Here is a 14,173-nt window from a genome sequence, read left to right as displayed (position 1 = left end):
AGCACTGGAGACTGCAGTTCCCAGCTGCAGAAATAAATAGGTGATTATGTGCTGCTCTATATGCCTTAATCCTGACCTGATGCTTGTTAACACAAGATAGAGGAAAAAACTTCACTCGGTGTTCAATAATTTTGTATATAACATTGTTGATTATTTTAGGGCACCATTAATGGAATTTAAGGTAGCAACATTTTGATGTGCTACAACTCAAATAACTGGAGTGCAATAAGTGATCCATTTTACATGGATCTTGAGGTACCCAGGAGAGAACTGCTCCTCCCCACTCTGCTGCATTTCCCTGGCTGGCATTAGCACATGGCTGAGCCCTCCTGTCTGTCCTTTTCTTGGTTTTAATCACAATGGAGAAAGGAAACAGAAAAGCATAAAGTAACTCTGACTACAAATCTTTCCCACAAGAATGTAACTTATGTTTTTCTTTCTTCAATCTGATCTCTTAATGCTGTGATACCATTAAGGAGACAAATCCTATGTGGGAAAAGAGATGTTAGATCACTCAAAATGAAGTCACAGAAAATCTCTACTAGTCCTGCTGAAAAGCATCAAGGCGGTGAAAGAGCTAAATTAAATTCTGTACCGGGCTTCCTGGCATTGCAGTACGTTCCGTTGCTGTCACTGGGCACTCGAGTGGCCTTTTGCTGAAACACTACAAAATTATCAAGATAAGGAAACTGGTGAAAAATGCAGTAAAACCATCAGACATTCTGAGTGAAGGAAGGAGGCTCATGAAAGCAGGCTGGAACAAATTTTGTGTTCTAGCTGAGGAGTACTTCTCAACCCACTTATCAGGCTAATGTTAATTACTTGAAAAACTGTTCTGTTGCACAGAATGGCAGGATTACTGATAGTACAGATAGCATAACAAGAAGCTTTGAAGAAAATAGAATAGACTTATCACATTAACATATTACTTGTTTAGCAAAACCAGCTAGATCTCAGGAGTTTTTCACATGGAACAAACACCAACTGTAGCTTGTTCCTTATTTCATGAGGAAAGCTTAGGCAGGTAAATACAACAGTACTATGAGAATAATGACTCTGCTTAAGAAAGAGTATATGTATATTTTTGTCTACTGTATTCAGGCACTGGGAAAAGCAAAGCATGATCACTTACTCCATCAGCGTAGCCCATCATCCACCCCAGAGTCCTGGCATCTTGTTTCTGCTGCCTGGGCAAACCCAGTGATGCTGGTTTGCTCCTTGTCTGCCTGCTCCAGCTGCCTTGTACAAAACGTCTGCTTCTCTCAGGGAAACTTGTGAAAGGGGTCAACAAGATCTCTGTGACATCTAAACTCAGTGCATGCTATATGCAGAGGTGAGGAAGGAGCAATTCCTAAGGGTGTACTTCCTACACTGCAAAATAAAGTATTTACACTAACTCCTGAGAAGGCTTGTATGGAAGGTGATGATGAATGAAAACAGCTGGGACTTGGTGTTCTTAAAACGTTCTCAGGCTAAATAGTGAGAGTGAAAGAACTACACAGGCAGCGCAATCTGCTGATGTTACGCCCTTATCTTCAGCCTAACACTAGTAGATTTCAACTTTTGTAACAGTCCTCTCGGTAACTCTCAAAGAATCCTGCTATATACGGTTGCAGTGTTTTCTTCTATACTTGGAATAGCAACCTCTTTCTGAAGAAGAAATTCAAGTAACCGCAACACAGAGGTAATGCAGGCAGCCTGCATTTTACTGCATAAGGAGGAGAAGGGATATACTCAAGTGTCCCTGCAATTGGAAAGCACTTTAATCGATAGGCTTTGAAATTTCTGCTGAGTTTTGCAGTGCTGGAGTAATCAGAAATGGAATTACTCTGCTAGCTCAAAGTGAAATTGTTAAAACCACTTTACACGCCACATCTTGCTGAAATGATTTTAGCTGGCAGCAAGTATTCAGTGTGGGTGAGGTCAGTGAAAACAAATTCCTGTTTTTGGAATGCCTGGAAAGACATCTGCAGATAGCACTGCACAACTGCTGCAGGTTTAGGGAAGACTCCAGAAATTTACTCTTTCATTCCCACTTTCTAATTACTTACGAGCTGCTTGGATACAGTAGTTGAATGAAAGAAACAGGTAATCTTGCACAGGGATATATTCCATTATTTCTTAGGAAGATAAAGTGAATGCTCCTTTAGCAAAGAGATATTAATATAGCAATTTTTTCAAGTGTCAGAATGCCAGAGTCCTTCAGCTGACAAGAGATACGTTTTTATATTTTCAGAGACTCTGCCATAAATAATCTGATTAAATGGTTGCAGTACTTCTATTCTGCTTTTTTACTTAATGTACACCCTTCAATAATATCTGCATGATGAGAAAGAGTCCTTCTGAATTTTTAATCTCATTGTGACTGGCCAAAGTACCCATGGATGCCTGTAATTAAAAATCTGGAAATTAAACATCCTGACCTGATAATATGCAATACAATTTTTGTCTATGACGTATCTTCTCACTCAGTTTCTCAGAATTAAAAGAGGCTGAGAGAACTAATAAGTAATTCCACTTTATTCCCTTTTGTTTCTTCAGTTGCTACAGGACACAGAAGAAGATCTTTTCATGCCCTACATACATTTTTATTTCTTAGGTAGTAAGACTGCACTTTAGGAATAAAATGTAACCTCAATATTTCTCTAGGAAAGCAAACTCAAAGAGTAAGAACTACTGCAGTATTTTCTAGTAGGACATGAAAACAGAAAACAACATTTAAAATGCATGACAAAACACAATTTTTGTGGCAAATATGCAAAACTGGGAAAATCTCTAACATCAGGCTTGGAAAGCGAGTGGGATTCAAGGAACTCTGAATTGTTTTCTTTATCTCAATCAGATTAGCTACAGATGTTGTTTGAGGTTGTCTACACATGCAGGTAAATAATGATATGAGCCTAAAAATGTGGTTAGTATTTTCATGGTTATGTCTACAAATAGAAGGGATAGAAACATCTGAAAGCCTGTTGTGTATAATTCTGTACCACGAAAAGCATTCTGCAGTCACACACTGCAAGAAACTGGTGAGTAAAAGAGTCTAGAAAGAAAGATATTTTTTACAATAGCTGGAGGTTGACAAAAAGAACGGGAATTTGATTTTCCAAATGAATTGAGGTTCTACCTCAAAGCCTTAATGGTAAGGAACCATAGGCCCACTATGATATTTCAAAAATTTCTTAGTGATAGGGCAGTAAGAAGTGATATAATTAGAAACAGAGGCAACAAAAACACTCGAAGAGTTACATTATGGGAGAGGACACCTCATATCAGGAGGCAATGATCAACCACGATACGGTTTCTAATTTACATTTTACTTTACCCATCTAAACTATGAGGGATGTTGCCTAATTTGCTGCATTAGCAACATTACCGCTAAAAATCAAACCATAGTTTGCCACTATACACTAGTGATTCAAATAAAGCCAGACTGATTGACCTACCCTCTGGAAGATATGTGAACTGATCATACCTAATACTTCCCTACTTACACAACACTTTCAGCAGAACAAACACAAAGGAAAAAAAGGCCCAGACACCCCCAATCAATAAATATCACTAATTTGAACCCCATTTGCTTAGGGAAATTCACTATGTATTTATTCATTAGCTTCATTGATCTGATATTCCAAACAAAATTATCTATCACCATGACTGTTTTATTTAGGAAACATTCAAAATTAAAATCCAGGGGAACAAAGTCTTTATAGGAACACAAGGCTAAGTGATAATGCAAATTAATTAATACACTGGGGCTGCACTTATTAACACATCTCAACTCAGTTGCAAATTACAGTGAGTTTGTAAGCTTCCTCCTTGTTCTTAGCAGGTTTCTGCTTCATTCATTTTAGAATTGTCACACAATTAACTCATGATTAATGGAAGAATGGAAGAGGGAGGAACTGCTAGTTGGGATATGTTGCAGGGAGAGACTCCTATCTTTGCCTGCTCCATTTTTTTCCTCATTATTTAAACATTTTTAACATTTCAACTGTGTGTGCACAGTACCTAGGCAAATAAAACTTGTAAGTTCTTTTTCTGGCACGGATTAGACTGTAAATTAGATGTAGCACAGCAAGGGATGACAAATACACAGAGAATACTAAGGAAGGAATATAGTAGAACAATGCTTATTATTCAAGAGATGAGAACTCTGCAGATGCTTGTTCACATCTTTTTAGAACTCACTTTATTTTCGTCCGTTTTGTTTGCTAACACACTGAGCATCACTCAGCATGAGGACTAGACAGAGGTCATTGGTGCAATGCTAATCAGTAAGTTTTGTGAGAGATGATTAAGGACCACTCCTAAAATCTATACAAAGTATTTCACAATCTTAAGATTCAAGCCCCAGAAGCCATCCTGTCATGACAGCAAAGGTGTCTGATTGCACTTACACTGTCACAAGACAAGAGGAAAAAGAATGTCCAGCTTTAACTGTATTGGTATGAGAAAACCAGTGACCACGTATAAACTGGTACAGAAGCACTCACTTGTTCTAAACATGCTGCCTGACACTCAAGACATTTATGAGAACACACAACAGGATCTTCATCAGAATGAAGACCAGGTGGTGTCAAAAATGAACTTGCAGAAACACCAAACTGTGATGCTGCTCTGTTATTTGCAGTGGCTCAATGCATGCTGCTTGAGTTTTTCACCTGCAGCATCCTGTCCACCCATCACAATTTATAAAGGCTGTTGTCAGCCTCTACCTTCCACAGCCACATAATTAGTTGAGATTGAAAAACCCCATTTTCTCAGACCAAAAGTAAAATGGCTTTAAAAAGGAATCACAGTGTAATGACAATGTGCAAACATTAACCCAAAAATAAATAAGCAATTCTCTTCCCAATTTGCAGCGTGACTCTGAGTCTGTCAAATGAGAGCTCAAATCTGTTAGAATCCCAGTTGGGGAGGGACCACAAGAGATGACTTCACTTCACTGAGGCAAGATAACGAAATACCGGACCCCCTTCTGAGAGAAGGGATAAATGAATAAGAAGAATAGGTGCTGGTGCAATATGCCAATCAGAAGGCAGTGTTGAAGTACTTGCTGTACCAAACACAATGAAAAGAACTCTCCCACTGTGGCTCTTGGCAGAGAGTTAATGTAGGGGATCATGGAAGTTGGAAGGACTCAAGAGATATACTCAAGAATATTTGCTCCAGAGTGTACAAACTGAATACTTCTGTAGTCCTATTTTTCTTCAGTAAAGGAAAAAAGGGGTAGACTATGTCTGGTTTTACCAGAAATATGCTATTTAGAACAGCCTTTCAACAAGGCAGCAACTATAAATATTTTCTCTCCGTGCACCTTATTCAGTACATGTTTCAATCCACCGAAGTTAAGATAGCAAAAAATACGCTTGAATGAACATAGCAGATGAAGCCAGTACATCACTTCCCAGACAGGTCTGTAAAAACAGTCTAAGTGCTCTGAGACAGCTGAACAGTGGTGCCTAGTATTTTATTCATGGAAAAGCACCCTTAAGTTTGGGATATGTAATGAAACTCATCTGCAGTGCAGTACTTTATACTCACTGTAGGAAAGAACTAAAACATCCCTCTGTGGAACATAAATGTTTTGCAGTCTGCATGGGCTCTGAGGCTTCACTTTGGAACCCCTGCTTTAGAGCATTTAAACAATCTACACATTATGAATTACTAACTCAGGATGCAATGACTGTAATTCCCAGTAATGAACCCGTAAGTTTCCAACAGTTTTGGTCTGGATGTTTTTTCCTTTCATTTGGGTTTACATTGTCTATTCTGTACATGAGATATTCTGCCTCCATAAAAATATCCACTGGCTGCTACTTTTCCTGCATAACCTGTGATTTTGATGAGCAATGAGAATGCTATTCTCTTCTGGGATAGCAACTGGGAAATGTATTTTTCCCCTTCTAACTTTTAACCCTGGTGCGCAGTCCCACAGCTACCTTTAACCAGTAAAATGTTTCCAGTGCACAGAGGGGAAATACGTTCCTTCATGCAAAGGAACAAAGGCTGTAGGCATATAAAATTTTTTTTATGTTGGTGTAGGATAGGTGTCCTTGCTGCAGAGAGGTGGTCTCTGATAAGAGGTAAATGACTGAACTAGGACAGTAATCTTCAAGCCCTCAGGCAGTCCTGGTAGGTCAAACTTCAAGAGTGGTAGGAAGGCATGACAGAAACTCATGCACCTGCCCTAATAATACACAGAGGACTTTGTTTTCCAGCTCCGTCAGATCTGGTATCAATAGGGAACATAAAATCACACTGTAAACTGAAAACACAACACCTTCATACATTTATTTAACAGTTGTTTTGGCAGCATGCTACCGAAAAAAACCACCAAAATAACCTACAAAGGAATACTAAGCACTTGAGGAATGGAAAGGGAGCACACTAAGAGTGCACACCATCTGGACAAGAAAGCTATCTGGCACCAATTTGTGGCTCCATCAGTTGATGAGCCTTTCACACTGAAGGCAGAATTCTTGCAGTGGTCTAAATTAAAGAACAAATGTACTCCCTGTTTGTTAAAGATGCAGTACGCTTAGCAGTATTCAATACAGTAGTTAGCACATTCATTAAAATTTGAAAACAGAATAAATGAAACTGAGTAAAAGCAATCTGAACACTTATGTTTTCAATCTATCTACTCACTCATGTTTCCCAGGGTTTGCCAGCAAATTCAGCTCAGATGCTCAAACTGCAAATTGCATAGTTTAGTTACGACACCTTGCATCACTAAGAGCTTGCTGCCTAGGTTTGGAAGTGTTGATCTTGATCTAAGATTCTAAAAATGGGCTTGTCATGTTCTGTTTTCTCTAGAGCAAGAGTACCGATAACCTGTCCTTCAAAGCACCAAGGGGTAATCTATAGGGAGCAGGCTTTCTGTCTAGTGTAACCTTGAGCTTGTATTTGAAGGCTACTTATCATAGAGGGCTATTTGCTCACTTTGTTGCTATTTTCAGGAAACACCACCACTTTTGCTTAAAGGGGAAGATACTCTTTTGTAACTTCATTGGCTCCAATGTGTGGTGAAAACCCTCATGAGGATTCAGCCACCTGATTTGTTCTGATGAATTCAGAGTATAAATTAAAAAGGAGACATCAGCATGCAACCCAAGAGGCAAAAGGCATTGCATAGCTTTGTTTTGCCAATAAACAAGCCCAAAATTTTCTATCACCTCTGTGGGTACAGAAGGCGTAAAAAGAAATCCTCCTCTTGCACCTCTGCATACACTGTCACAACAGGCCCTGCAGTCCTTTCCTTCCCAGAGTACAGAGGGATCCGTTCAGCTGTGGGTGACTGTGACTTAATGTGGCCCTCTGATGTGTATCACACTTTGTTCTCTAATCCCGTTTTCCCCATAGAACTTGTGTCTAACTGAACACCAGAAGGGAATGGCTCTGAAGATAACCAGAACTGTGCGGTGAAGACAATGTGTTTCTTACAGAAGTATTATTCAGCATGTTTTATAAGTTAAAAGGTATTTAGTCAATGGAGAGAGAACACAGTGGAGGGAAGGATGCCTCAGTTAAGTATCTAAAAGCTGCTCTGTGGAACAGGACTCCTCTCTCCAACCAAGCCCCAGTGTAACCCCAGACAAGTCATTTCAGCCAGCAATCAGGCTTGTGAATCCCTGACATTAAGAGTGCTGGCTAGTCACACTAATAATTTAATATGAACTTCTGAACACTCATAGTGGCTACTGCAATCACTGGGATCTCTGCTTTGAATATTATATAAGGCTGTTAATCTCAAAAATGGCATCTCAGTTATTTCATATTGGGCATCCAAAACCTCAGTGGATCCAGAACAAATCAAAGGGTTTATTGCAGGAAGGTCTGAAAGAACACAGTGTTTCAGGAAGGCACGAACTATATTTTAAACAAAAATGGGAACGAAAAACGCTGAAAAGTTCTGCGTCTTACACTTGCTCACTTTAACAGCTAGATGAAACAAAATAGCTGTGATATATAGCAGTACACGGCTGTATATTTACCAACTGTACTGAATGTTTGTGGCAGGGAGAAAGAAATAAGCAGCAAAATTACCTTGATTCTAACTTCTCGATTATTTAAACTGGCAACGTTTGCAACGGTCTTTATAACATAATATATGAAAACAAACCGTGAAACTATGAATTTATTTGAGGGATGAAAAAGGTATATATACCCTAGTCAGAGTAATTTTATTTTACACTGATTAGACTAAATCATAAAGCAATGGCTACAAACATATGGAGATTTTAATGATGGACCACAACAAATTTTTCTTGTTTTTACAGTCAAAACAATCAATTTTTTATGATTATAAGCAGTTTTCATATAATAAACTGGTAACTGGGATATTGCTGGACTGGATAAAGAATTTTTTAACCAGTGTGGACAAGGACAAAACCTGCCAAACCAAGTTGCAAGAAAAAACAGCTGAAGATGTATCACTTCTGTCCTAAATTTCACTATCTCAGGAATCCCTGAACAAAACAGGAGAATAAGAAACTCCAGACTTGGATCTAGCAGGATGGCCAGCAATACAAGAAGCTGAAGTGGTCAGCTGAAGATTTCTTAAAGTGCTGCCACCTATACTTCTTGTATCACTAAGTAAACTTGAGCCAGAGGCTGATTCCACAGAACGACAGGAAACTAATTTGTCTATTTTTCTACCACTACCTGTTATAAAAGCAAAGCTAAAAACCGTGGAGGTGCGTGTGTGTGTGTATATATATATATAAAAATACATGATATAGAAGAACCACAGACCCATCAAAGCAGTTCCTCAGTCTCTTCCTTAGTGAATAGTTAGACAAAGTGAAAAACTATAGTGCAATAACAGACAATAAAAGTAATCTCCCAAATAAAGCATCTTCACAGTAAATGTTTTCACGTCACTAGCCTGTCTATGATGATGGAGGACGAAGACTTGAAACACAGCACTAGTAATCTCAGTAAAAGCAGCCATTTCAGGACTTCTGCAGGTGTAACAGGCCCCCTACACATTCGTGCTTGAATTACCCTTTAACTACTGTAATGATTCATCCTTGTACCTCCTGAACGTGCTGAAGAAAGAGCAACTAAATGATAAATGTGTTAGCCCACACATTCTGGCCCTCACCTGGAGTTACATAGCCTGGAGGAGGAGAGCTAGCTAAGAAGAATAAAATAAATCACTGACTGAAATAGGCATGAAAAAGGAGGTGCTCTTTTGTATTTGGTAGGATGATCTAGGTAGTAAAAATCCTGTTTTAGTGCAGAACACTCACTGGATGGAGTAGGCAATCTACTGGTAACCTTTGTCAGCCTGGTTTTCTACCATTTATTCTTATGCATAGCCAGCTTTCTGTAGAGGGAGCTGGTAATGCAGGGAGTATGTACTGTGGGGCTGAGAGGTCTATCTCTGCAGCAGGTCTGAACTGAACTGCAGGATACCCAAGATCTCTTCCAGCTTTAAATTTCCATGTATAAGCTCCAAAAGGTCCCCTGTTTTTTTACAGAAATGGTAAAAGGACATAATCCTTCCTCAGAGGCCATTTCTAGCATCTTGCATTAGAGAAAGGAGATTTGAAAGAGGAGCTCTCCCACAGGCCTTTCTCCTTACTGTTCTCATCAGGAAAATTAAAAAAAAAAAAAATTATACATCTCTAAAATTTCTCTCTTAGAATTAAGAACATTTTGACAAAGAAACTAAAAGCAAAGGCAATTCAAATAGCACATTTTATATTGCACTATTAAAACTGACATGCTCCCAGCTAGCCCAGTGATTCTTATTTATTCATCATATGGCCATAGGTTTTTTAAATGTAAACAAAAATAATGATGCTATCTGAGATGCAAATTGAAAATTAACGTTAGTCTGAGATGTTCTCCACTCATTTCGAAGGAGAGAGTAGGTTGAGTGAATCAATTTATTTGCTGGTTTGAAAGTAACTGAACAAATCTTTTAAACACTCATCAAATAGAAGAGACAAGTCTATATTCTAACAGCAAATATTTACAAAGCAACACACAAACCTTGCATTATATAGGGAGCATTCTCCTCTCTGACTGGTGAATATACTGGACGAGGGGCAGGGGCTGGTGGCCTGTTCACGATAAAAGACTTGACCTCAACTGGTATGAAATCATACACAGATTCATCCAGTGTCCTGAAAGTGTACAGGTCTTCCCCCCCACTGTCTCTCTCGCATGTATCTTCTTTGTAGCATGCTGTTATAAGTCTATCACCATGTTGTCTTTCACTTCCGTCCTCCACAGACTTCCTCTCTGAAAAAGTGAGGACTTGTGTTCCACATATACAGTACAGAAAGGAGATCAGGACTTAACTTACAGCTTTAGAGTTTCCTAAAGTAACTTGAGACTTAATTTCACCTCTAAAGCGCTCTGATTTTCAGAGGCTTCTGATCATCTAAATCAGTAGAAAGGATGACCCAGAAGAATAATTCCAACCTCAGAGCACCCTCATGATTTCACATCAGATTATCAAAACCAGATTCTTAGCTATTAGCTCAAAGTAAATGGGCTTATTTAAAAGAAATGTTGAGTGCCCCAGGTGCTCCCACCAGAGTCACACAAATATGTGCTTTAATGGTGAAGCCAAGTAAGTGGTACCTGTGGCCCTCGGCATTCTGGAGTCAGGCTATTTGTTAACTGCTGCAACAATGACTTCAGAATTGAAAGTTATTCTAGAAAACGCTGGGGTTTGTCTTTCCTACGTCTTAAGTGTCCCACATGGTTTTGAGGGTTTTACTAAGATGGAGTGCAAGACAAGGTGAAAAAAAGTTTAAAGAGCCCCATACAGGGCAGATGAAATTTATGACCTCTTATAACCGATGCTAAGACTATCCCCCCCACCAGTAACTTCTCTGACTCTCTGTACTTCCTACATTTCATGTATTTCATAGTATAACTGCTCAGTACTTGCATTCCTTTCACATTTTACTGCATTAAAAGGAATCAAGTTTCCCAATACTTGAGTTTGTTTTGATTTGTCTTTAAAACCCCCAAATCTGTGAAGAGTTAGAAACTATAACTGCGGCTGGTGTTCCCATAGATGTTTGTAACTTTCTTGTGCTGATTACCCATCTCTCCTGCAAAAACAGGAGCCTGGAATTCTTGCACTGAGTTATGTTTTCCTCATGTTGTAATCTACTGCCTGTGCATGTGTATCTGCTAAACTAGGCCGTGGTCACTACTAGGGTTTTCAATCCTTTGGCTGCTATTAAAAGAATTGCTTTGTCTGTTTATGAATCATAGAACCCCACAGAGAGTCCCTTCCATAGGCTGGAAGGGACCTCAGGGATCATCTGATCCAACCTTTCTTGACAAAGCATGACCTTGACTAGATGTCCCAGTATCCTGTCCTGCCCAATCTTATACGTGCCCAATGGTGGGGAGTCCACCACTTAATTCCCTGGGGAGGTTATTATGGGTTCAGAGGAACCAAACAGTCTTTGTAAGTGGGATATATTTATAAATGGGATGTGTTATTAATACGTCCAATCAACATGCATTCTGGTTAAGTCATAAAAACGTTTTAAAGCAGCAAATGGGATTAATACACCTGCCATATTTAATATGAAAAATATTCTGTTTCCATGTCACTATGGAAATTCTGTTCCTTGCTCTGCAGGATCCTCTTTCTTTTAACTCCCACATGGGGCACTGTCGTGTCACTGCCAAAACACAGGCTTCAGGAAGAGGTGACTTGCCTTTAGGTATTCCACGGCAACACTGAAAGCAGGTGGCCGATAAAACTAGGTAGCAATGACACATTAGAGCTCCCCCTTGAAAGCAAGCCTCATCCTTGTTTAGAGGAATTCTCATACCCTCCCCACCTTGCTCCCCAATGGTGAAACCAAGGCTAATGCTTCAGAAAGCTTCACAACATGTTTTAAACAAACTATTCATACAGGAGTGTTTTTAGACAAACTCTGCCTTACCAACTGCACTCAGCACAGGACATTACGTAGCCAAGAAGCTCTCTTAAGCTGGTACTCACATACAGATAGACAGCATTCGGCAGAGGGTCACATTACTTGATGGTAGAGCTATGAGAACTATTCCAAGACAGACATTTATTTCAAACCTACACTACCAAATCCTATATGCCAAACCTGAACCTTCATTTATGCACACATATAGCTGCAGTTGAGTATTTCATGGGAAGCAAAACACATCTTTAAAATTAATTTTATTCTTTCTTTCAGAATCCACCTATGACTTCCAGCTTTTTCTTTCACAGAGAAAACAGGACAAAACCCTACCTATAACAGACTGTAAGGCTAGAAAGCTATTTCTATCTACTTATGCGAACTTGGATGACTTCAGTGTGCTTGGTGATAGTAATTTAAGACTCTCTTAGGTTGTGCCACATTTAAAAACAGAGTTAACAGTAATAAGCAGTGGAGAAACTGAGAAGCAATTTGTGTGTGCACTTACCAGTAGTATCCAGGACAAATAAGAAGGGTTTATTTTCCCCTATGTGACTATTTAACACTGGTATTTAAGCTTGACTTCTTTTGCATACTTATTTTCCCAATGAGTAAAAAATGATAATCATCCCCTCTGAAAGAGAGGCAAATAGTATTTTGGGCTTCTCATCAGTTGAATCAAAATACAACACAATTTCAGGTTTTTACTCTGGGGCAGAAGGATGAAAAGAAAAAAGGGGGAAAAAAAAGAAGGCAAAGCATTTCATTGCAGGTCATAATTTCTCCCTCTCTTTTCAATCTGCAGCACAATATGGCTTTTTATTTATAACCACAACATTGGCTAAAATGTAACATACTGTTACTTCTCTATGCACACTAGCTTTAATTCTACCTGTGAAATTCCAAGCTGTATTAAATCAAGGTAGAATTTAATATCTTAAAATGGTAAATATTTAACTTGACAAAAATACAACCCGAATAGTTTGTTTCAGGCTACTTTGGAAAACCAGTGCATCATGTACGATATAGCAGCTCTCTGAGATGGGCAGAGTGAGGAAAACCTAAAACCTGAACCCAGCAGTGCATACTCCAGTATCAGCTGAGATGCCTGGTCATGAATATCTTGGTGCAGGAAAGCCCGTATGCACTTGCTTGCTTTGCAGAACTAGGCCTGTATTGCCTAGCCACTGCTATTAGAAGTAACCATACATAACCTCTACAGCAGCACCTAGCCTGCATTTGCACATGTTTGTGCCTGGGGTTATTTTCTTCCCAAGGTTGTACCTTTTGATAAATCATTCTGTCTTAGGATGCCAGGCAGGTTTTGAGGGGGAGGAGGAGGTGGCCCCGTACAAAAAAAGCAGTTTCTTCTCTTCTCTTTGAGAACATCAGGTATGCCGGCATACAAATTGTCAGGACGGTTGTGAAAGCTGTATGAATCTTCTTGATCTTCATGTTCTGTCTCTCTGCTGTCTTCCATATCATCTTTCTTTTCCTCACCCACCTCAGCCTCTTGTTGGCATCTTGAACCAATTCCATATTGATCTCCTGGGTTCTGCTTGGCTTTTAATGCTAAAGAATGCATTATTTCATTTAAAATTTGCCATCGGGAAACATTTCCTGTTTCAAGGATTCCACAAAAGCAACACAATTGCTAATAAAACTTTTATGAAATGATACCATAGGAAAGCTGTCAAATACATAGTGTCAGTGAACAGCTTTTTAAATATGTACCAAATCAACAGTGGAAGTTTTTGTTGTATCTTGCTATTCTGACACACACCATCTTCGTGCATGTAGTGTTAAACTTCTCTAGAGCTGCTGTCAGTCTGAAATCACACACACTTAACTTGCTTCCATAATATACTTGACTTTCAATGCAGCACAGTGCCACACTTAGTAAAACAAAGCTGTAGCTCACACAGCTGTGTAACTTGTTTTTATACAAGTGCTTATTTAAATCTCTCTAAAATTAAATAAACATTGCCCTGGGAGACATGGCTGTACTCCTGTGTAAATGGAGCTCTTGCGTCTTTAGTGGCCCATGGACCACAGAATAAGAACATAGCGTATGGATGGGAAAAGTTACATGAACAAAAGCACCAAGATTTGGATAGTCAGCCTCAGTAACATAAAGTCCGCCACCAAACTTACAGTAAATGCAGAGCAAGTAATACCAACCCTTGATGCAGGTTTCCATTCTGATTTATCTTTTGGTGATGCCTTTCCTTCAGCACTGATTCAAATGG

General features: G+C 39.2%; 1 protein-coding gene across 4 annotated transcripts in view; it reads right to left on the bottom strand.

The window, feature by feature from the left end:
* Positions 1 to 14,173, bottom strand: part of BANK1 (B cell scaffold protein with ankyrin repeats 1) — a 147,274-nt gene that overhangs the window by 11,545 nt on the left and 121,556 nt on the right. The window contains exons 9-11 of one of the 4 annotated variants that reach the window (XM_061478203.1): positions 13,209 to 13,496; positions 10,006 to 10,257; positions 596 to 664 (exon numbers count right to left, since the gene is read on the bottom strand). In XM_061478203.1, coding sequence (XP_061334187.1) covers positions 596 to 664; positions 10,006 to 10,257; positions 13,209 to 13,496 — 609 coding nt within the window. The remainder of the gene's footprint in view (positions 1 to 595; positions 665 to 10,005; positions 10,258 to 13,208; positions 13,497 to 14,173) is intronic. The other 3 variants (XM_061478179.1, XM_061478196.1, XM_061478188.1) reach the window with 3 other exon arrangements.

The sequence above is a fragment of the Pezoporus flaviventris genome, unplaced genomic scaffold, assembly GCF_033815535.1.
Source record: "Pezoporus flaviventris isolate CSIRO_AGI_PZ_B2104156 unplaced genomic scaffold, CSIRO_AGI_Pfla_v1 ptg000002l, whole genome shotgun sequence".
Classification (NCBI taxonomy): Eukaryota; Metazoa; Chordata; class Aves; order Psittaciformes; family Psittacidae; genus Pezoporus; species Pezoporus flaviventris.
Note: the sequence above shows the minus strand (reverse complement) of the source record. Positions and strands in the feature narration are given on the sequence as shown.